The sequence below is a fragment of the Neltuma alba genome, unplaced genomic scaffold (assembly GCF_004799145.2).
Source record: "Neltuma alba isolate B1F8T4 unplaced genomic scaffold, ASM479914v2 tig00011239_pilon, whole genome shotgun sequence".
Lineage (NCBI taxonomy): Eukaryota > Viridiplantae > Streptophyta > Magnoliopsida > Fabales > Fabaceae > Neltuma > Neltuma alba.
In genome coordinates this window covers 355,486-379,312 of record NW_021635958.1, presented here as the reverse complement: position 1 = coordinate 379,312, position 23,827 = coordinate 355,486, and the positions used below count along the sequence as shown (strand labels likewise).

The window sequence follows — 23,827 nt, the reverse complement described above, 5'->3', positions numbered from 1 at the left end:
GCTCCTTCTTGCCTTTGAAATATGTAATATGTTGTTTTGTGATGGTAATTATGTATTGAGGTCCGAACGATCTCTTTATGAAGCTTTTTTACACGTATTTAGGAGTGTTCTTAGTTAACGTGGGACTTCTTCTCACATTAATTAGTCACGTTATTTGAAGGAAATCAGGAAGGAATGGAGGTGATATATACAGAAGAGGGAAGAAGGGGGAAGCCATGGTGGGATGGAGATTGCTTACTCACTCTCAACTTACAGTCACAACGTTTCGCTTCCTCATTGGATTTTGCAAATAGGACCCCTCCTTCTCTTTTCCTAAATTCTACAAACTCATTCCGAATCACCCAAAAGAGAGCACACAATCATTATTTTCCAGTTTTATGGGTACGATGTCAGTGTCCGGGCAATAAAATTCTACTCTTCTGCTTTCTACCTCTTAACCCCCCCCCCCAACAAGAAAAAACCTTTTCTTCCAGCCCCTACCAACGAATATTAATCACTGCTCGTTTGCTTTATACACTTCTACATGTCATCATGATGAAGCCCCACTTCATGAACTGCAGGGAGAGCATAGTGAAAAGAAAATGAGATTTTGGGGTAGTAAGTGGTTTTATGTGAGATGGGATTAATCTAATAGAACGTAATCGATGCTTGCTCCCCAACAGTAGTGTCATTGGGATTTGCCGCTGAGGCATTTTCATCATACAGCTTTCGGGCATTGAGTTGTTAGAACAGATAACGAGCGAATTTAGCCTCTCAATCTCAGTTAGGTGATACCTAATGCTAATGGGGCATGCAAAGCTATGATTAATGTTGGGGACTTGGGGATTTGCAATAAATGAATGGTAGTCAAAAGGGTTTGATTGTGATACCCTCCATCAAACCCTAAATATAAAAAGTGTTAGTTGATAATAAAATTTTAATCTTTTCTTATCTTTCTCATTTAGTATATTTTGTTCTCAAAATATCTCTCTAAGTTTATCATTGTTATTTTTACTCCATTGAATACTTTCATTAAAAGAAAAGAATAACAAATAATTAACAAAATTAATAATTTATATAATTCTCCTGAATAAGTTAATCAAGTCTTATATTTAAAAATAAAAATCCGTTGGCAAAAAAAAAAAGGTATAGAAGGAGAGATTGATATGTGAAAAGTGTTTTTAAACTTATAAGTACCAAGTGATTTAGATTAAAATACCATAACAGAATGAGGCATGTGCATTGCATGTACAAAGGAAAATATTATGAAAATGAAAGAATAACTATACTAATTATTTGTTTATCTACAAACACGAGAAGCATTTAGGTAAATATAATGATGGATTAAATGTGGGAGGCCGTGAGGAAGGGCAGGTGACCGGATAATATTAAAGAAAGGCGTAAAAGTAGAATTACGGGCAATTATTTGCTTCACATGTTGGGAGATTGAAGGGGAGAAGAATCTGGCGTGGTAACTAATTAATCCTTCTTTCGCCTAGATTCTCTGCATCCTAATTAGGAAGTCTATCCCATTAAGCACTCCCTTAGTCGTTATTATTATTGTTAGCGTATCTGTATCACGTCATTAGTCAGGCCAATTACATCATCAGCCCCCCACTCAGCTTCTGTAAATTAGTTTGGATTAGTTTAGTCAGTTTTACATATTTACTATGACGTGTCTTTATGTTATTGGCTTGACTACTGCAATTCTTACGCTTTACCTCCGATCTTTAATGCTTCTTTGGCTCTTAAATGCCACTGAGTAAGATATATTTTGTGTGTAATTTACACCACAAAATAAGTCTCACATTTAGAATCAGAAGAGTACTATCTCTGCTTCTTAATATAAGAGTTAATTAACTAATTTGAATAGATTAAAAAAGTTTGTTAAGTTAGTTATTTGTAATAAATATGAGTTGAATTCCCTAAAATATCATTTTAATCATGACTACCCTTGAATTGAAACCCTTTTAATATGTGTGATCAAAAGAGATATTTTAGAGAATAAATTATAAATTTAGAAGACAAAATGGATTAAGATATTATATTCAGGATCAAATATAATCCCTATTATCTCTTATATTAAGAACCAGAGATAGTATAAGAACTAGTTAACTATGAGTGAGATTTGACTTTAATTACAAGATATCAATCCATTTTGCCTTCTAAATTTATAATTTTTTTCCAAAATAAGAGTTCTTATCAAAAGATAATTTCAACATAGTAAACACGTATTTGATACAAATAATTAACTAAACTAATTTTTTTTATTATTTTTAAATTAGTTATCTATAAAACGGATATAATACATGCATCTTGTTCCATTTATATCCTATCGTAACCGCAGCGATCACTTGGTTCTTTCTAATACACACGTACACTCTACTTTATCATCTAATTAATCTACTTCAATTTAAATTTGTATCACTTGATAATATTAACTACTTAAATGATTAGTCAAGCAAAATATAATTACATAAGTTCAAATGGCGAAAATTTGAAAGTTGTTTTATTATATTTTATTTTAATTCAATAATAATCATTAATGTTAACGTAGTCATATACGTTCACATGATTTCGGTAGAAAAGCAGTGATTTATGAATAGTATTAACTATTAAAATTTGATGAATGGGACTTATCTTTAACTAACATATTTGTTTTTATTAATAATTATAACTTATCACATCAACAAATTTTATGTTTGTGAGATTGTCTGTGTACTAATCTGATTATATGAAGTCCATGGTTTTCTATCTGTTCAAGTTATAACCTATTACATTTATTGTGATTCTTTGGCATTAATTGTAGTTTGATTATGTTATTATTAGGATCTCCCGTTATTGTCATTAACTTGCAATTATTTCAAATAATGTTTGTTGCGAGTTTCAATGTAGCGTTTGTAAGAAGTACGTAGAACAATCTTAAAGATTTGATAAACATGTTTTGAGGCAAGTAAACAAAACTACTAACGGACAAATAGAATTTGTCTTGTGTACTGTTTTGTTTTATGCTTTTTGTTAGGTTTTGCCCCCTCTCTAAACTCCTTCCACTTTAACAATCAAAATAAATAGCGTACCTGATTTTTTTCGAAAAAATTACGCATATACAACATGATAGCTAAATATAAAAAATGTTATTTCCAATCCTAATTATAAAATCTTATTTATGGTAGTATACATTTGCCCAGACCCTGAACAAATGTCTGAAACATGACAAATTGCAGAAAAAGTTAAAGTAAAGTAATCCTGAAATACTACGAAAAAGAAAACAGAAGATTTGCAATAAAATTATAGCCCAAAAAGTTTTGGGGTAAAGACAAATATAAAATTAAAAGAAAAGTACATTTTCCCCCAACACATAATATCACTTGGTTTGAACAAGCGGCCTTCTCTTTAATGAAGAAGAGCTGATGTTATCGTGACACATATATAAGCATCGCCGAAAAAGAACAATGAATATAAAAAATGTACAAATTGAAAGTGATGCAGGTGCGAAAGTTAAATTTAGCTTTTGTAAGTTAATAAAGTTTAAAATTTTTCACAAATCATAGACGATAGCCCGTTGACTTAGGGTCTTTTAATCATTTAATTTCAAGCCCTGCAGTGGACATTTTCCTGTTCTACGTTTAGCAATCGGATTCTCTAAGCAAACAGTCTAGGAAAGATGTAGAAAAATTGTCTATGGTAAGACACGCAAAACAACTTTATGCATTAAAAAAAAAATTGAAGTGTAATTATGAGACATGAACTATTGCTCGTCTTATTTATAAAAAATAAAGTATTCATTTACTCTTTTAATTTTATGTAAGCTTTCAGTTTCATCTTTTAATTTTAAAAAGTATATTTTTAAGCATCTAACCCCAAAATTATTAGTCTTAAATGATTTTTTTTATAACAATCATGATTGTTTTGAAAATTAAACTTAATATGTTAGTATTTAGTAATATTTTATCAATATTTAAGAGTTTAACATCGTTATTTTTTGTTAACAGGTTTTGTGTTAAAGGACTAAAAGTTTACTTTTTAAAGTTAAATGATCAAAATAAAATCTTATATAAACAAAGTAGTATAATCACTTTTCATGTGGTTTTTAAAATATATTTAAATGCATAAATAAAGTATTTCGTCCAGATGAAAAAAAAATAGAGAAGAAAGTAGGTATGAGACATAAGTGATGAAAATATGAGTAGGATTTCCACCATGGAGAAGCGGAGCTCAATCAGATGTGAAGGACAATATAATTCGCGATTCATCCTCCCAATGCTCCCACAAACAAACACAGTTCTCTCTCTAAAAGTGTCACTTTTCTTGTTCTTAGTATAGAACCTAATTGTTAAGTTGATTTTAGTTCTAAATATAAGATCTATTTTTCATGTTTATTAATTTTTTTTCTAAATTATCTCTATGGATACTCCCTCACCTATAATCAAGTAGAAGAGGAAGAAAAAATATTAAAGAAGATGATTATAGTGTTTTAGAAAAAACATGACATATTTTTTATAATTAACTAACTTACCTAACTTTCTTAATCTAATTAAATTAGTTAAATAAGTCTTATATTAAAGGCCGGTACCAATTACTCCACCGCAGAAATTTTAGGCAAACAGACATCATAATCTATGGCTAAGCATCCGAGATTTGACCCTTGCTTTTTCTTCCCATTAGCTCCCTCCCACATACACACTCTATCTATCCATCTACATATAGCAGATTCTTGGTTCTTTTGAAATGTTTCGACACAGTTACGTTATTTCACTACCAGACAGTTGACAAAACCTTATCGCATTTGTTTAATTCAACTAATAAATCAGCCCGTGATATATATATATATATATATATATATATATATTCATTCAGCGTCGATGATCAGAACAGAACAAAACAAAGAAAAAGGGAAGGTAAAAAGGTGGGAAAGCTTAATTGTTATCTGATATGAAATTAAGAAGGGAATGAGCAAGAACCCTCAAAACTGGTCTCTGATTAATGAGGTCAAAAAGTTTTTGATTGTTGCTATAAATGAGTGAGGCAGTCACGACATCCTCAAGCAAAGAAGAGAACATTACCAAATATGGCCGTGCCCATATCATCACTAGGTTTGATGCTCGTGTTGAGTTTCTATTCGCTCAGGACACTGCAATCCTTTCCGACAACACTAACCTTGACAGACAATAATGGATGGGATGCGAATGGCACCCATGGCCGATCTCAGCATGGTCTCACCCCTTTGTTCTCCTTGTTATTGCACCACCTGATCATATTGCTACAAAGAGTAAATGACAGACCTTTGAGAATTAGACCTCGATCACTTGCTTCAGAAATTAAACCACATTCTTGTCACACACGAGAAGACACTACTTGCTCTCCTTCTCTTGTGTGGTTTCTGAACTTTCAATGAGCAGCATATGGCTCTGTACTTGAATTTTTTTGGACGAAATCCAATTGACTTGTCCATGGCATGCACAGAAATTACACGACAACAGCTACGACTACTACAAATGGTGATGACAATGATAATAATTTGATAATAGGAACTGTTAAGGACAGCCTCACATAATATCTGTAACCAATACGCATCATGCGAGGAATAGTTTGAAAAGAATGGTATCAGTATCAACTCTTACGGTCTCACTTGCCATCAACTCTTACGGTCTCACTTGCCAAGTAATTTACACAAACAAACAATCTATGGAAAATATAAGGGAATAAGAATCTAGACTTGAACATGGTTTTTGATTTTGATAAAGTGAGTGAGTTTTACAGCAACCAAAAAAAAAAAACACAATTATGTGGAAATAGGACCCCGGGGTGTCCATTTTGTTTCTGGGACAGGGGACCATGTTAAAGCGCACACATGAGTGGATGTGTTCTATTCAGCAACTTGTGGGTGAGTCAGCACCGTCCCTCATATGTCGTTACGGCTCACAAATGCCGTTTTGATTGTGTTTACCTTTTGCCTTTTGCCTGTTCCCACGTTATATTATTATATATACCTGCGCTCAGACGCAGGGGATATTAACCCGGTGCCAAACACACACTCAGAGAGGAAGAGATGGAGAGAGAAACTGAGATGAAACAATCGAGGTTCAAGAGGATTTGTGTGTTCTGTGGGAGTAGCCCGGGGAAGAAGACCAATTACAAGGATGCTGCTATTGAGCTAGGGAAGGAACTGGTAATACTTCACTTGCCTCTCTTGTTCAATTCGTTTCTCTTTTCATCATAGAAACTTGCTTATAGTTTGACGAAATTCCCACAAATTTTCTTCTTCTTCTTCTTCTAATCTCTATGAACAATTGATGGATTACTTGAATTACTCCAGCTATAGCCTTCCGCTCTCTCTGTTTTCAGACACTGCTTTATGTCTATATATACCTGTGCATTTACATTTCTAGTGCGTAAACTTCTGCTGCGAGAAGCCTTCCAGTTAAGTTCATATGAGTTTCTCTGCTATATTTGGGATCGAATTTATGTTCTTTCTTGAAGGTTGACCGCAAAAGATTGAAACTTGGACTCATGAACTATTTGCATACTTCTTGTTTGGTGATTGAAATGAAGGTGTCAAGGAATATTAATCTGGTGTATGGAGGAGGCAGCATTGGCTTGATGGGGTTAGTTTCTCAAGCGGTTTATAACGGTGGTCGCCATGTGATAGGGTGAGCATTTAGCAACCATTGTTTTTAACTGATATATATGATGTCTGTTGACAGAAAAGTTGTTCGTTGTTCATTCCAGTTGTTGTCAACTAATGTGTGTCATGTTATTGTGTGCAGAGTTATTCCCAAGACACTAATGCCGAGGGAGGTAATGTTGATAAGGTCTTGACAGCGTTTCATTATGAGTATTATCAAACAAAAACAGAGAACAAAAAGAAAGGGGAGAGAGAGAGAATTTACGTTATATGAGAAGGTGCTTTCACTTTCACTTTCTACCATGTCCTATGTTTTGGTTCAATCATGATTGGATTTGTGGTATTATAATTATTTCTCAAAGTGAGACACTTAGGCAAACTGGGGTCAATGGGTGAGGGCCAATTTTTGTCAGTGGCATGAGATTCATATCGGGATGCCTAGGTTTACGGTCCCTGTTTGTGAGTGTGTCACAGGGCAAGTAACTACGTTGTTTTCTTGTGTGTTGGTCAATAACCAAAACAAGATTCTCTCTCTCTCTCTCTCTCTATCTCTCTCTAGCTGATAATAATAAGGAATAACAAAGATGGACGGTGGATGGGAATTGCAGATAACAGGAGAAACGGTGGGAGAAGTGAAGGCAGTGGCGGACATGCATCAAAGGAAAGCTGAGATGGCCAGGCATTCTGACGCCTTCATTGCCTTACCTGGTTCCTTCCTCCCCCCTCTATATCCTTATTTTCTTTTATTTTCTTCATTTTTACCATCAATTGTTTAAATACTCTCTTGTCTTCTAATTCCCACTAAAATGATTCTAATTCTAAATTACGGTTTTAAGAAAGCAAGGTCCTAGAGGAAGAGGTTATAGAATAATTAACAAATTAATTTACTAATTAGTAATTAAGCATTACTGAAAAAGCGGTTGAGTTTAGGGTTCAATAATCAATACATATATATATATATATATATATATATCAATACATATAGAGAGAAAGACTATTCACATATCTTTTCTTCTTTTTTTTCTGAGTGAATTCACATGTTGTAAATTATAGTTGCGTTTGGCAGGAGGTATTAAAAACGATGGATTGGGATTGTGATTACAATTGAGAAAATATATTAAAAGAATATTTAGTATAAGAGATTATTTGTTATATGAGATTAGTCAAACCCATGTATGTGATATTGGAGAATACCATGGGGGGAAGTAGTGTTCCCCAATCCCACCATATGAGTTTGCTTAATTCCATATAATAAGTAATTACTTATGCTAAATACTATTTTAATAAATTTTTTAATTTTAATCTTAATTTTAATTTTTTTTATTTTTAATATTTCATACCAAACGACATCTACGTGTATCTAGTTTTAACATACTCGAAATGCAAAAGGTGTATATTTAATAAATGTTTGACCCAAAAATTGTTTTTATCCGGTAGGGCCTAGAAAGGCCCATAACGGAGAGCGAGAAGCCCATAGGTTTGACGGTTGGTTTAATCATGAACGGTTAGGTAAAATGACGCGCTGAAAGAGTGACATTTGGATGGGGGGGCTCATGTAAGGCCGGCCCCTGTAACGAACTTTAACTTCAACAATTATATATCCTTGGAAATTTTATTTAAAACAAATAAGTAACCATGCAGTGCTCAAACGTAATCGACGAAAATGTGATGATACATATGATCTGTGCTACCTTTCTACTACCTTCAGTCTTAAATATAAGAGTTAGTTGACTAATTTGAGTATATTAAGAAACTAGTTAAGTTAGTTATTTATAATAAATAAGTATTGTATTTTCTAAAATATCTTACTAATCAAGTGTATTGACTAGAACTATTATTATTTCAAGGATTATCTTAAAAAAAAAAGATAAATACGAAAGACAAAGTAAATTAAAGTCTCATATAAAAGTCAAACAAACTTTTATATTAAGTACTGAAGGTAGTATATCCTATTAACACGGTTAATTATGCGGATTTTGGTCGCTTACCGACTCTAATCTTCTTTTAATTAACAAGATGAAAGTGTAGTTTACAAGGAAGAATCTGAATTAGTGTAACTGTTGAAGGTGGCTATGGGACACTTGAGGAGCTTCTCGAGGTCATAACATGGGCTCAACTAGGAATCCATGATAAACCTGTAAGTCTCGTTTTTCTTCTATTTTTTAATTCCCAACATCCCAGAAGAATTATGAAGAGATCACAAGTAATGGCTGATTAATTGAGCTTTTTCTCTCTCTCTGTTTTTTTTTTTATACCTGGGAAGGTGGGATTATTGAACGTGGATGGCTACTACAATTCCTTGTTGTCCTTCATCGACAAAGCAGTGGAGGAAGGTTTCATCAGCCCAAATGCTCGTCACATCATTGTCTCTGCCCCAACTCCAAAAGAGCTCTTCAAAAAGATGGAGGTACGTACATATGCAACTAATTCCCACTTTCCTTTGATCAGAGAATAAACAAGTTTATGCAAGTAGAAAAAGCACCGATCAATTATATATAATGGGGTTTGAACGACACAGGAATACATCCCAAAACATGAAGGAGTGGCTTCTAAGCTCAGCTGGGAAACAGAGCGACTAAGATGACAAAAGTGGAGGAAGATGATTAATTAATAATGGGATATAGACCAGGCCAGTTTAACAGTTAACTACAAAGAAGAGGTTGCTACTGTTGATGATCTGTAGATGAGCTAGCCTACCCACAATTTCCTCAAATTAGACTATTATGTTCCCTCTTTTTGTACTCCTGTGTTTCCTTGTTATTAGTGTTAAATTACTGTAATCACTACTTCAAACCTAACTATCTGTTCTCTTGAGTTTCATCAACGCTCATTTCAATTTGAAATACAGGGCCAGGTTAGCTTTTTAAATTATTGTACTCATGCCTGGCTCCAACTGCTATGCCCCAGGGCCAGGCTAACTTTTTAAAAATACAGCCTAATAAATCAAAGATTGAGACAAATGGGCCAATGTATGTGAAGAGGGAGAAGAATCTTTCTCGGGACAAGTCTGTGACCCCATATATGTGCTTATTCAACCGCATCACTCACTAATAACAACTCCTCTATTTCAATTTTCAAATGCTTGTATCCAAAGTCAAACACATATGTATGTAGTTTAAGAGATTTGAGAGATTAAAAAACATTGGTAATTAACTAATGCATAATTCTCGCAACATACTAGAGTACTCCTGTAAAATAATACATATACCAAAAAAAAAAGTATCATATTGCATTACGTCTCAAAGTTAAGGTGATGTTTATGAAATTAATTTTGTAATTTGAAGATTCGTGGAAACTCACATAATAAAATCTAACAGATCTGGTTGAAGAGATCTCCATACTACCTCCGATTCTTTATATAAGAACTAATACATTAAGAAAATTTATTAAGTTAATCATTTGTAATAATTAGCTGTTGTTTTTCCTAAATTATCGTATTTAATCATGTGTATTGGTTATAACTATTACTTGATGGAGTCTTAACATCTATAACTATTATAAAAACTACTTTAAAAAATTAATAAATATAAGAGATAAAGTGAATTCAAATATTATATTTATGAGCAAATTGAAAGTAAAACTAACTTTATAAGAAGCATGAGATAATAACAGAAAGTTGTAACAAAACAGGAGGGGGGCTTACTAGCTGGATTTGCCAATGTGGCTTCCACTAACATGGTTAACAAAACGAGTCAAAGGCTGCTACGTGGGCAGAGTCAACGTTTGAACAAGCAATAAATTAAAATGAACAGTAACTCTCTTTTTTTTTTTGAAAAAAAAGTGAGTATTAGCCTATTAGGAGAAAGCCGCGTTGACTGGGATAAACAAACAATTTTATGGGATTTGACTTTTAATCGCGATTAGGCCAGCGACCCTCACGACGGGGTGAGTCACTTGAACACACAGCCTTAGCACGTGATCATGAGCTCATCTCACGCAGAGTACCTCTATGAACGTGAAATTTCCATTTTAATTTCTCACTGCTTTACTAATATTATTTTCCTTCTTTAATATAACAACTAATTGATTAATTTGATTAAATTAAAAAAATTAATTAAATTAGTTATTTATAATAAATATGTGTTGTTATCCTTAAAGTAATTTTATTAATTATGTGTATAAACTAAAACTATTATTTGAATATATACACCTATTAAAAAAACTATCTTAAGAAAAAATAAATAAATATGAAAAGCAAAATAAATTAGAGTTTTATATATAAAATCAAATTAAATATAAAATTAACTTTTATATTAAGAATATAGTATTATAATTTGGGTTAGAGGCCAGAGTTTTACTGCAAGAGTCAAAATTCTCAAAGGTTTTGACCCTTCTGTTTCTGGATCCTTCTCTCGATCCCGTTTTAATGAAGCGAAGGATCTCCGGGATTTTGTCGTCCCCGGAGACGCCTTTTCCATCCTGTTTCTAACATGGTTTTGATTCTCTTTTCATTTGCGTTTTCAATGCAACATTGCATCACACAGAAACAGAGTGCCTGATTGATACCAATATGAAAAATGTGAATCAAAATTTACTTATCCTTCTTCTCACTTAACATACAAAAAATCACCATATATTCCATAATCGAGGAGAGCATCTCATTTAATGCATTTTCTTTTTACCAATATGTGTCATTAGTGCGATAAGAACTATGATCAAAATCGCTAACAACCCCAGAAATTCATTCCTTCATTAAAAAACCGGAATCGCGTTAACAGCTTGATATGATAAGCCAATTGCTTATTGCTCAATCTAACTGACTGAATTTTCTTCTACAAACTCCAATGGCAACTCACCAGAAAATGATGAAATAAAAAAAAAAATGAAAACGGACGGGTGGCGCCGTGTTCCCATTATTTGAGTACCTTTGTTTGATGCCTAAGCGATCAATATTAATTTGAATTGTGTCCTGTGTATGCCAACCCAGCCAGATTTTTCTCGGCGTCTAACTCGCCTAATTAAATTCGGCGATCACCCATTAACTCAGTTTTCTGCAGCTCTCTCATTTACGTAACCTTATCTGCGACAAAGTCAAACCCCTTTACATATATATATGATAATATATATGTGTTCTTTTTTTTTCTTCTCATGGACACTCCATTCCCCTGCTTTGTCCCTAACTTAAGCTTATGGTTTGAATCAGAGGTCTCTGTTTAAGCGCAAGGTTCGTAGCTTGTTTTGCTGAACAAGAAACGGGTTCTGTTCCTCACACTCCACGCGTTGTCTTCCTCATCAAGCTAAGCTACGTACACAGTAATGTATGATCTCCATCTGCCACGTGTTGTCTCTCTGGTTTTGTTGGTGCCTTAGTTCTTAATGTATTTTTGCATTCTTCTTTCTCTTATCTTTTACTGCTCATAAATGCCTCTCACTTAAACCAGGCTCCTCTTAAGTCTTAACCTCAGGAATTGTGCGTGCGTTTTCACATATTGATCGTTTCATTTATGGTTTAAAAACAAATGAAAGTGGTTTAAGGGAAAACATACATTGTCTTCTTTGTTTGTATGGCTTTCTTTAATATACAAAAAAATTTTACAAATATTTTCACGCTGTGCCCAAAACGCTGGGGTTGCCCTTTTCTGCGGCGATAAAAGTGGCTTTGGGATGGTGTCTTAAGGGTGAAATAAATTATAAATGTACAAAAGAACGAAGATACGCCCACCATTTTCGTCTTTCACATAAGCGTTAAGCCCATGTGACCTTTGTATACGTTTCTCACTGTCTACTTCTTCCTCGCCTCTTCATCGCCTTTTCCCACCATTATATATGAAACCATCAAGTCTCTCTCCTCTTCAAACTTCACTCCAGATTCCATCACCAACTTTCACAACCTCCCATTTGATTATATATCTGGTATCTTTCTCCGCATAGTTTCATATGTTGCATGTTTGGGCTGAGAATTCAGAGGGCTGACTTTTGTATTATCTGTTGCTCTTCAGGTGGGAGGACGTTGAATCCCCTGAGATTTGCAAAATGGGGTTTGATCGGAATTCCAGCTCGAGAAGTAGGGATTACTTGGAAGGAATGATCAGTGACTACGTTGGAGGAAAGACCAAAGCGAAGGCTCAACGAAGTGGCTCTGCCAAGCTTGTAACTGCTCTCACATGTCTTCAGTTTTTCTTCGCAGTTTATGCAACGTTCTTACTGTACTATATGAGCCCCGCTATAGACTTACGATCCAAACCAGATTTCACTTGGGCTACCCGAATCGCAAATCAGTGGAGGAACATGATGATCACACCCCACGTATTGGGTCGATACCGAACAGCTCCTAATTCTCTCATCAGAGAGGATTTTCAAGTGCAGCAACCCATTACTCCATCTGAAGCGTGTGAGTATGAGAAGATAGATTTCGTGCAGAAGAAGTCTAACGATGTGCAGATGATTAAGTTGAAGACAGAGCTCTACAATGAGGTTTTAGAGTTTCAGAGCAAAACCATTGGCTCTGAGTCTCTTTCTGAGCTAATGGCCATGAAATCCAAATGGGATCTGAGAGGTCCGAACAGACCAAAGATCACAGTTATTCTGAATCATTTCAAGAGAAAGACGCTGTGTTCTCAGATTGATTCTCTGCTTCACCAGACCCTCCCATTCCACCACGTCTGGGTGCTCGCATTTGGGAGCCCAAATGAGTTATCTTTGAAGAGGATTGTAGATAGCTACAATGATTCAAGAATCAGCTTCATAAGCTCGAGTTACGATTTCAAGTACTATGGAAGGTTCCAGATGGCTCTTCAGACTGAGGCTGATCTCGTGTATATAGTTGATGATGACATGATTCCTGGAAGGAAGATGTTGCAGATATTGGCACATGTGGCTGGGACAGAGAAGTATAAGAACTCTGTTTTGGGAAGTATAGGAAGGATATTGCCTTTCAGACAGAAGGATTTTACATTCCCAAGTTACAGAAAATTCAGGTCTAAGGAAGCAGGACTTTATTTGCCTGATCCTGCTTATAATATCACAGTTGATAAAATTGTGCAGGTGGATTTCTTATCTAGCTCATGGTTCTTATCTGCTGAGCATGTCAAAACTCTGTTCACTGAGACACCTTTTACCTTTGCAACCGGGGAAGATTTGCATCTCAGGTACGTTATAGGTTAAGTTTCGATTAAAAGTTCAAATGATTTGATTATATTTTATGTTCATGAAGTATCTTTGGCCAATTTATGAAGAATGGAATAGATCTACTTGGTTGGTAGATTGCTATATACTGAACAGTTTAACTTAGTTTATTAAACACTAAGGATAAAAGTCAAACAAACGTAAATTTGACTCTCCCAAAGATCTTGTAGATCGCAATTAAAAATCAACTATTGCTTTTAGGCGCACCACCACTTATAAGTCGTACAACTTACGGTCGACGCACTAATGGACGACTTTGAAAACAGTAATTTTTTAGTTTTGTTTTGAAGAATTTTTGTGGTGTCTTCATTGTAATTTGGCAACAACCAAATATCTTACTCATGCTGATCATTAGATGCAATTAACTTGATAATTCCATTAAGTTTACTCACTTTTACACTCTAACCCTGCTTATTTTTCTCACTGTAGCTATCAACTTCAGAAATATAAAAATGCGGGCTCGTTTGTTCTTCCAGTTGACCCAAATGACAAAGAAACTTGGGGTGATAGTGAGCACAGGCTTGCTTATGTCTCAGAAACCACTGTAATCTTCAAGGATATTGTTCAAGTTCGGGATGATCAATGGTGGAAAGCACTTTCCACTGGTTATGTGACCCAATGGGCTGCAATGTACCCTCAGAAAATTGATGCACTCTTCTATGCCCACTCAGTTGATGAAGTCAAAGCACTTGCACCACTTCTTGAGAAGTTTAGATCCACAGTTGGTAAAAAAGCCTACATTGTTGTGTCAGGAAGCAATTTCTGTCCTTGTGAAGATGCTGCAGTTGCACTAAATTGGCCTAAGTTGGTGTGCAAAGAGAGAAGGTTTAAGATTTTTGACTTGGCAATTGGAGCACTTTCTGGTGTATCAAACTCAGAGATTCCAGTTATACAAGCAGTGTATTCTAGCATGAAGGGTTTGATTAGAATTCACAATCCTAGTGTGGTCATCACCGTGTCAGACATTGACCCTAATGTGAAGAAGGCTTTGAAGATGGCTTCAGAAGCTAATTCCAATGCTACCTCTCTAGTTCTTTTACCAAAAGCTTCCATTTCAAAAGTTCTCTGGATGGCTGATCTACGTACAACAACATTGCCAAGTAAGAATTCCTACTCATTGACCTCAACTTTTTAGATTATATGATTCTCCGCAAAGTGTTATAAATTCTAAGACTTACACTTTTAAGTTCTTTCATTTCACAGCTTAATTTTTTTTTTCGCTTGAAACTATTATCTAACATAATTGAATTGTACAGATTGGAACAAAATGCGGATTTCTGTCAACATTGTTACACAAAACAGAGTTCAGTCATTAACAAGGCTTTTGAAATCTTTGTCCAATGCTTACTATGTTGGAGATGAAGTTCCTATAACATTCAACATGGACAGTAAGGTAGACGAAGCTACTATAAAACTTGTGAGTTCGTTCGAGTGGCCTCATGGACCAAAAACCTTGAGGAGAAGAATCATCCAAGGAGGGCTAATTAGAGCAGTGAGTGAGAGCTGGTACCCTTCTTCTGATGATGACTTTGGTGTCCTTCTTGAAGATGATATCGAAGTTTCTCCTTACTATTATCTATGGATCAAATATGCACTCTTGGCTTACCACTATGATCCCCAAGTCTCTCTACCTGAGCTCTCCTCAATCTCCCTCTACACCCCAAGACTTGTTGAAGTTGTCAAAGAAAGACCTAAATGGAATGCCACAGAGTTCTTCAAAGGAATCCATCCAAACATTCCTTACTTACACCAGTTACCATGTAGTTGGGGTGCAGTTTTCTTCCCTAAGCACTGGAGAGAGTTTTACGTGTATATGAACATGAGGTTCACCGAGAATGCCAAGGAAAACCCAGTTCAAATTCCAAAGTCAAGAACTAATGGGTGGCAAGCTTCATGGAAGAAGTTCCTCATAGACATGATGTACCTTAGAGGGTACGTTAGTCTCTATCCAAATTTCCCACACCAAGCTAGCTTCTCAACCAACCATATGGAACCAGGAGCTCATATCAGTGCAAAAGATAATGCGGTTAGACATGACAAACATGACTTTGAAGTTCCATTGTTGAATGAAGACTTTAGAACTTTTCTACCAGGAATGAAGTTGCCTCCAGCTTCAAAATTGCCATCTTTGAACCTTTTTAATCAACCAGTTTCTCTAAGGGGCTTGAAGTCTGCTGGGGCTAAGTTGGGTCAGGATGTGCTAAGATGTGACAATGCCACTGAGATAGTTTCTGTGGATCATAATACAGGTTTGCCACAAAGCTGCATCAAGTTCTGAAATCAGCTTTAGCTGTCATGATTGGTTTTATTCTTTGTTCTTCCTCCTCCTTGACAAAAGATTTGATTTCTTGAGTTGTTTTTTTAATACTAGAGGCAATACTTGTGGATAGCAAGGGGATATAGTTACATTGATTATCCGTAAGGTAATCCAATAAATAAGATCATTCTTGGAACAAAATTGTAATTAATTTATGTTGATATTTTTGTAAAGCCAAAAGTGGCTATTTTTATTCATTAATTAATATGCAAAGATAAAGCTCTTTTCTTTCTCTTGAACTCTTCATGATGAAACAATTAATTGAATAATTTTATTTAGCCAATTCTCTTTCCCATGCATGTTTGCCTATCATTATTAGTGAGCAGACAAATCCAACGGCTAACATGATTTGGCTTACTTTGTAGTATGAAGTGCTTCATTTGAAGTTTTAACCATCTATCCAACTCTCTAAATTCTTAAGAAAAGAAAATTAAAAAAAAAAAGTAATTAATCCAACAGAGGAGAGAACATATAAGACATAATTAATATATTATGAGATATTCAAATCATAAAATATATGTGATATTAAATAAAAAGTAAAAAGAATAGCTTGCTTCCAAAAATACTAAAGCAAAATTATTTGCAATGGAAAAAATTAATTAGCAGTGCATAATGAGTTAACAATTAACAACTATTTTTAAAATAGATCAAAACATATAAAAATATTTGAGCATTTTGAGCATGGACAAAGGAAAAGGCAAAATGGGAAAGCAAAATTGGCTGTTACTTGATACTGTGGAGCAAACATATCACATATGTGACTGCTACCAAAGGTCTCGTATAGTTCACACTTGCTAAGAAAGCGGTGGGTTAGCATCTAAAAGGGTAGGAAGTACACGAAAGGTGCATGAAACAAAACCAAACCAAACCAAACCATACATTACATGATTTTGCATCAAATCCGCTCTTCCTATCGCTTTACATATACCCAAAGGCAGCTATCGCATATCCACACAAAAAATGAAATGTGACCATTGAAAAGCAATTCACAGCAGCGATATAATTTTTTTTCTTTTGTTGGTTAACTATTTTTATACTAATTTCTTTAATATAAGAACTAATTTGATTTTAAATTTGATCCTAAATATAAGATTCTAATTCATTTTATCTCTCATATTTATCTATTTTTTTCAAGGTAGTCCTTATATTAGTTGCATATGTTAAATGTTTCATCAAATGATAGTTTTAATTAATACATATGATTAACAAAAGTATTTTAAGAAACATGACACATATTTATTAGAAATAACTAACTTAACTAATTTTTTTAATTTTATTCTAATTATTCAACAAATTTTTATATTAATGACCGGAGGTAGAATTTAGTTTCAGAATGAACATTATTTAAAAAACCAGAAAAGTGTTTATTTAATGCTGTTGCAGAATTTTCTGGACCATAGGATGGCATAGCTTTGTAATCCAACGGTATCAAACTCACTACACGTGTCTCTAAATTGAATAAGTTGGCACATGCCTATGGGCTGTAACAAGGTAAAGCAACGAGAAATGTATGCATGGAGATGGAAAAGCGAAGGCTAGGCAGTTCGATCATGTAAATTATAATTCCCCACAAGCCAGTTTTTCAGTTTCGTAACAGTTTTGCTCCTCGAACGGTCACTCTCTCTGTAATTCGATCGACAAGAGCCTGAGTCTAAGCCTTATCGCCTCTCCATCAATTCTGTATGTTTCTTCTTGCCTAGCTGTTGCAATGATCTTTGATGATGCCTTCGAAGAAATTTTCATTTACCTTTTAGAGTATTTTAAGAGTTGTTAATCCATGTTGTCTGCTTCATTGGAAGCACTGTTGAAATGTGATTATCATTTTGCGAGGTATAGATAGATGGGATAGCATCAGGTCAAGGATGTAATGTGGTTGTCAATTTGGATAATATTCTTCTTCGACGGTAGTTTCGCTTCGTAGTTCGTGGTTTTGGAATGATTTCTCCCTTTTATGGGTAATTGCATGCCATACTTAAGCTGAAACTGAGCTTTCTGGTGACAGCTGAAGATTTAGAAATTAAGACTTTATGTTGTTATTTCTGCTGCCATATGATGATCCTTTATATTCTTAAAGAATCTAGATACGAATCGCCTGCGCGGTGCCTGTATTTAAGTTGGAAATTCAGAGGAAACAAAACCAAGTTTCTGTTAATTTTGAAACATCGTGATCGTTTATACATATGTTTTACTTCAGCAGTAATCGATCTCGATATTTCGTAACATTTACTGTCATATTACAATATTTATTGCAATCCTTTCTCTCTGAAAATGCAAGCCTATAACCGCACATGACACACACTTCAACGTGCCAACTCGCTGGCAACATAGCTTTTATGAGATGCTCGTTTGATTTGCATGCATCCATGCCTGCCTTCACTTTGGTATGATTCCGGCTAGATACGCGAATGTAGGTGCAAGATCAAGTGCATACTACGCCTACTATTAACCTGCATATTATTCAATTCCAGTTATGGTGGTTAAAGGATGACACATTTGAATCAGAGTCTGCTTAGGGACATCAACTATTTCCCGGTGATAAATCTGTTGATTTAATACGGAAAGATTCTAACTGGAGGGGAATAATGCAGCGAAGGTATGGATTAATTGTGTTTGCTCGCTTACCAGATTATATTCACTTTAGTCTTTCATAATTTTTCTAGTATGTGCCTCAATCAAGCTAAGATGCAAAGAAATGATTTTTTTCCACAATAAAAATATTTGGTGTCCGTTTAATCAGAATGTTTAAATCTAGCTTGCTGGCCTTTCTGCAGTGTTAAAAAGTCGAATGATAACATCAAGGTTTTCATCACAGCAATTATGGGAATTGTTTTGGGGTTTTCTCTCGGTATTTCAATGCCATCCTCGAATATCACCAAGGTATTTCTGTCACATAATCAATTGCCAGCATTGCATCAGGCATATATTTTTCATTCTATGTTCCTTTTTTTTTCATGTTGCAGATTCGCTTACCTTCAAGCTTTGGACGTTCTTTTGATGTGCCGATAGCTGATATAGAGAAATTTTTAGCTGACATAAACCGTTCTCAGGCTGTTACAGACCAGTCCTCTGGAACTGAAGGCCTTGAATACCTAGGATCAATGAAATTACCTAAGGTATTTTTTTTTAAAAAAAAGTTTTTGTTACAAGGTGATTCCATTTTTACTGCCTATATCAATTATTTCCAAGCACTTGTGTAGGCGAATTGACATTTAACAATATATTTTTCTTGCAAAATTTAATTTAACAAGAAGTTACCCCTCAGTGTAGGAGAATTGATTGCCATGCATCAATATTTCAAGGGAAAAAATATCAGTAAATGCAAGCTGTAGCCTTCTGTTTTAATTACACAAACACAAAAACACACACACACACACACATTTTGATTATCGAGTCTGACACTATTGCTAGTTTCCAGATGTATGTTCCAACAAATCCTCATGGGGCAGAATCACTACCTCCTGGAATTGTTGTATCTGAATCTGATTTTCATTTGCGAAGGCTATGGGGTGAACCAAGTGAGGTATGACAAATTATTGGGTCTTCCAATCACTAACTCTCAGGGTCCTTAAGCATAACCCAGGAGGGATCAGAAATTGATCCGTATCCTTCATATTTACTATGCCTTCTGGGCTCTAGCTGTGTGCCACGCTTTGTCATATCACCAAGAGATGCATACATATCTCACATGTGCCTTCAAGCAATCTTTTTTCATGCATCTATTTCTTAAGCATCAATATTATGAGCCTGACAATAAGACCTTGATTTCCAAAGGATCTGCAGAAAAAGCCAAAGTATTTAGTGACATTCACTGTTGGTTATGATCAGAGATATAACATTGACGCATCAGTCAAAAAGGTTATTGACTGAACAGTTTTATATGTATATATTTGTTTATTTATCCTTCCTATCATATTGCCTTCATGCATTGACTCTCTTCTGATTTTGTAGTTTTCTGATGATTTTGCAATTTTGCTCTTTCATTATGACAATCGGATTAATGAATGGGATGAATTTGAGTGGTCAAAGAAAGCGATCCATGTTAGTGCAAGGAAACAAACAAAATGGTACATTGTTAATATCCTTCTGGTTATTTATCCTCCCTTTTTTCACTACTTCTTTGCTGGAGACTCACATTGTTTATGAATTTTCTCCCTCTAGCTTTTTTTCTCTTGAAGAAAGATATTTTGCAGTGGGTGATGAAATGTTTGTGTTTAGATTCAACTCAACAAATTCATTAGTTAGCTGATTATCATGTGGAATGGTTGTCTTTGTGCTTCTATCCCTGAACTTTTTGTTGTGCTTCATATATGATGGTATGCAGGTGGTATGCTAAGAGGTTTTTGCATCCTGATATTGTATCAGCTTATGAATATATTTTTATATGGGATGAAGATCTTGGAGTGGAACACTTCAATGGAGACAAGTATGGATATATGTTTAAATCCTATCTTTTCTTCTCAAACCTCCTCTTTGTATGCAATTTTTGGTTACTAACTGTGTTTTTATTACCAGATTTATGGAGCTAATAAAAAAACATGGCTTGGAGATATCTCAACCTGCTCTTGAAAATAGTGATTCAACATGGGAAATGACAAAGAGGAGAGGTGATAGATCAGTTCACAAGTAATTTTTGTTCTTCCCCCTTTTCTATCTCCAGCTATAGCCTGAGGGTCTTATTATGTTACATATGAATTCTCGTAACATTTCTATGTATGGATTGGCGGATAGGTTCACAGAGGAGAAACCAGGCTGGTGCAGTGATCCACACTTGCCTCCTTGTGCTGCGTAGATTATCTCTTCCTCCTTGATATGCAACAATATTCTTTACCGACACTTTTATCTATCCATTTTTATTTTACATTAATTGTTTCTGGTGTTTTTTTTCAGCTTCGTGGAAATTATGGCTCCAGTCTTTTCTCGTGAAGCATGGCGATGTGTATGGCATATGATTCAGGTTTTTTGGGTTTTCAGTTTTATATCACATATGAATACATGATTTTGTCTTTCCACGATATGAGTGTACTCTTCAGTTACATTGACGAACTTCCCAACATATGCTTGTAGAACGACTTAGTGCATGGATGGGGACTGGATTTTGCTCTCAGAAGATGTGTAGAGGTTAGCAGATTCTGTTTTCTATGGCTTTTGAAGAGATTCTTTATATGAAATTTGTGTGCATGGATATGGATTATTTCTTTTGTCTCTCCTGAAATTTTTGGCTTTAACAGAAATCTTACCCAAAGTTTGAAGAAGATAATTAATTATTTTCTTGTTTACTTTAAGCTAATACCTTTCTGTTTCAATTTGGCAGCCAGCACATGAAAAAATCGGTGTAGTTGATTCGCAGTGGATTGTTCATCAAGGGGTTCCATCTCTCAGGAGCCAGGTTAGTCATAGCTAATTTATAAGAATAGCCTGGCCTGGGTCCACATGTTTCTAGAGGGTGCTTATCTACTTGTGCTTGAGATAAGCGAACTTGAGGAGGAATTCTAACTGCTTAAGTTCTATATTTCTTTACGTGCCTAGAATGCTTGATCATGTGTCTACATGAGTGTGATTAACAAATGAAAATTAAATAGGATTTATATCATCAGATGCTAAATGGTCGCCTAGTGTGCCTATTATACAAGCATCTCATCCCCCCCTGTTTAACGATACTAGCTGGCTTTCTTTTTCCTTTTTGTGCCTGAAAACTCGGCCAGTTGTTTGCCTCTGTCGTTTCTACTGTGAATGAAATTATTTTGAGCGAACCAGAATGTTTTATGAAATGTGTTATATAATTTTCAGGGAGATGCTGATCACGGAAAACAGCAAGGGGATGCGGTAAGTGCATTTCTCATAGAATCATTTTACTATGTTATTATATCGACGTGGCCCTGTTAAGCATCGTTGTGTACGTAATTAACTTCACACATACATTATCTGGCCGTAGCATTTTCCAAAGGGTTGAAGCAAAACAAATGCAAAAACTTCAAGTCATTCGCAAACTCCTTCGACTTTGAAGACCAAAAATACTCCCTCAACTACGACAGTTTAGGATTTAAATATTTATGGTCAATTTTCCCTTTTTTTTTCAACGAATATGCCATATCAAGGTCTCTCTCTCTCTCTCTCACACACACACACACACACGCAGTATTGTTTCCAGATTAATTGGTGTATGCTTGCTACGCCTGCATCAAAGGCATTGATAGAAAATGGACAAAAGGGTTTGGGTTTGTGGTGTGATAGTTAAGTAGGATATTTTACTTCTACGATTTTTATAATCGAGGAAAGTGTTTATAATTGACTTAACAATGAAGGAGGTATTTGTGATTATTCGATTGATACAAAGCCTAGTTCTGGTCCCCCAACTCAGGAATAGTGTTACTGTTCCCTAACAAGGAACCCGTTATGAACTGTTTGGTCTGGAACCTCTTGCAGGTTAGAGCAAGATGCAGAAATGAGTGGGCTTTGTTCCAGACTCGTCTCACCGATGCTGATAAGGTGTTTTTGGAAGGAATCAGGGGTTAATAATATTGGCGTCCCCTTCGACTATAGCTATACCCCTTTCAAACATGCTTTGCCTGTTAGTGGAATCATCGTTTCCTTGCCTACATTGGAGTCATTCACCCTTTTCATATCTCAGGTTCTGTCCCTTTTAATTATATGCGCCGTGTCGGCTAGGAAACAAAGGATGTCTCGTCCTACGTATGGCCTATTTGGCCAAAAACAAAAAAGAAAAAGATCTTGCATCTGGCCTCTTTTTCCTTTAAAGTGTAATTATTTGGTGTTCAGTATATTGAATTATGTTTAAATATTATTAGGTTCTATTTAAATAACACCACATTCTTCTCATATGGGACTTGATCCTTTTTTATTCAACTGGACTAACCATTATATATGTCATCAAGTTAAAATTCTAAAGAGCATCGCATTACAATCCACAAGTTATACATATGGTTTATCTTGTTTTCTCCCCAGCATTTTCACGGACAAATTTAAATACTTAGAAAAGTTTGAAAATTAAAAATAAGGAATTTCAGAGCTGCGGACTTGTTTATTAATTCATTCTGCATATTATAGTCACAAGAAGCAGTGAGAAGTGAGGATGGAAGCAGCGGCAACTATAATTGTCACATTTATAAATTATTCTTCCAACCCTTAATATAGAACCCAATTGTTGAGTTGGTTTTGGTCCTAAATATAAGACCCATTTGTCATATTTATCAATTTTCTTTAAATTACCCCTATAAATACTCTCTCAACCATAATCAAATAGAAGAGGAAGATGGGGTATTAAGAAATATGATTATGGTATTTTAAGAAAAATGTGTCACATTTCTTATAATTAACTAACTTACCTAACTTCCTTAATCTAATCAAATTAGTTAAATGGGTCTTATATTAAGGACCGGAGGAGTATTAAAAAAGAATAGTAGTATTTGCCAGATCTGGATAATCCCATGTTACAGCTATGAATTACTGGAGGAAAAGAGGAAAGGGGGTTGGGGGTAGGAGCGTCATTTTGGAGTAAGGTTGAAGTCTATGGATGGAAATCTTCAACTGGGAGATACCCCACAAACACAAGCGTTGCCTTCTCGCTTCTCATTCATGACTCAATTTATATATATATATATATATATATATATATATATATATATTGGGGGGGCCCAAAAACGACTCAATTTATTTGGCATTCAAAGTTCAAACACGTGTTTGTTCATTGAAATTAGCTAAAATATCACTAACACACACCCCTTCCCCCACAATCCCTGCTGCCTCTTTGATTCATACCATTC

General features: G+C 35.0%; 3 protein-coding genes across 5 annotated transcripts; all 3 read left to right on the top strand.

The window, feature by feature from the left end:
- The first annotated feature begins 6,001 nt into the window (after positions 1–6,001).
- Positions 6,002–9,440, top strand: LOC114762641 (cytokinin riboside 5'-monophosphate phosphoribohydrolase LOG1-like). The gene is made up of 7 exons (XM_028952168.1): positions 6,002–6,148; positions 6,532–6,629; positions 6,747–6,777; positions 7,213–7,312; positions 8,671–8,741; positions 8,868–9,011; positions 9,123–9,440. The coding sequence occupies exons 1-7, from the start codon at positions 6,029–6,031 to the stop codon at positions 9,186–9,188; spliced, it is 630 nt and encodes a 209-aa protein (XP_028808001.1). The 5' UTR covers positions 6,002–6,028; the 3' UTR covers positions 9,189–9,440.
- Positions 9,441–11,823: 2,383 nt separating this feature from the next.
- Positions 11,824–16,233, top strand: LOC114762636 (uncharacterized). Its single transcript, XM_028952161.1, has 4 exons — positions 11,824–11,862; positions 12,544–13,692; positions 14,159–14,829; positions 14,986–16,233. Coding segments are annotated over exons 1-4 (2,844 nt in total). The 5' UTR covers positions 11,824–11,860; the 3' UTR covers positions 16,008–16,233.
- A 1,340-nt stretch (positions 16,234–17,573) lies between these two features.
- On the top strand, positions 17,574–22,904 carry LOC114762638 (uncharacterized). 3 transcript variants are annotated; one of them, XM_028952165.1, is made up of 15 exons: positions 17,574–17,726; positions 18,549–18,639; positions 18,818–18,923; positions 19,007–19,159; positions 19,462–19,566; positions 19,818–19,901; positions 19,995–20,110; positions 20,368–20,469; positions 20,559–20,669; positions 20,775–20,831; positions 20,934–21,000; positions 21,111–21,164; positions 21,358–21,432; positions 21,834–21,869; positions 22,470–22,904. In XM_028952165.1, the coding sequence occupies exons 2-15, from the start codon at positions 18,629–18,631 to the stop codon at positions 22,557–22,559; spliced, it is 1,167 nt and encodes a 388-aa protein (XP_028807998.1). In that variant the 5' UTR covers positions 17,574–17,726; positions 18,549–18,628; the 3' UTR covers positions 22,560–22,904. The 3 variants fall into 3 exon arrangements, with proteins under 3 accessions (XP_028807998.1, XP_028807995.1, XP_028807996.1); XM_028952162.1 differs by having other exon boundaries at positions 18,515–18,639; XM_028952163.1 differs by lacking the exon at positions 17,574–17,726 and having other exon boundaries at positions 18,247–18,639.
- Positions 22,905–23,827: the final 923 nt, after the last annotated feature.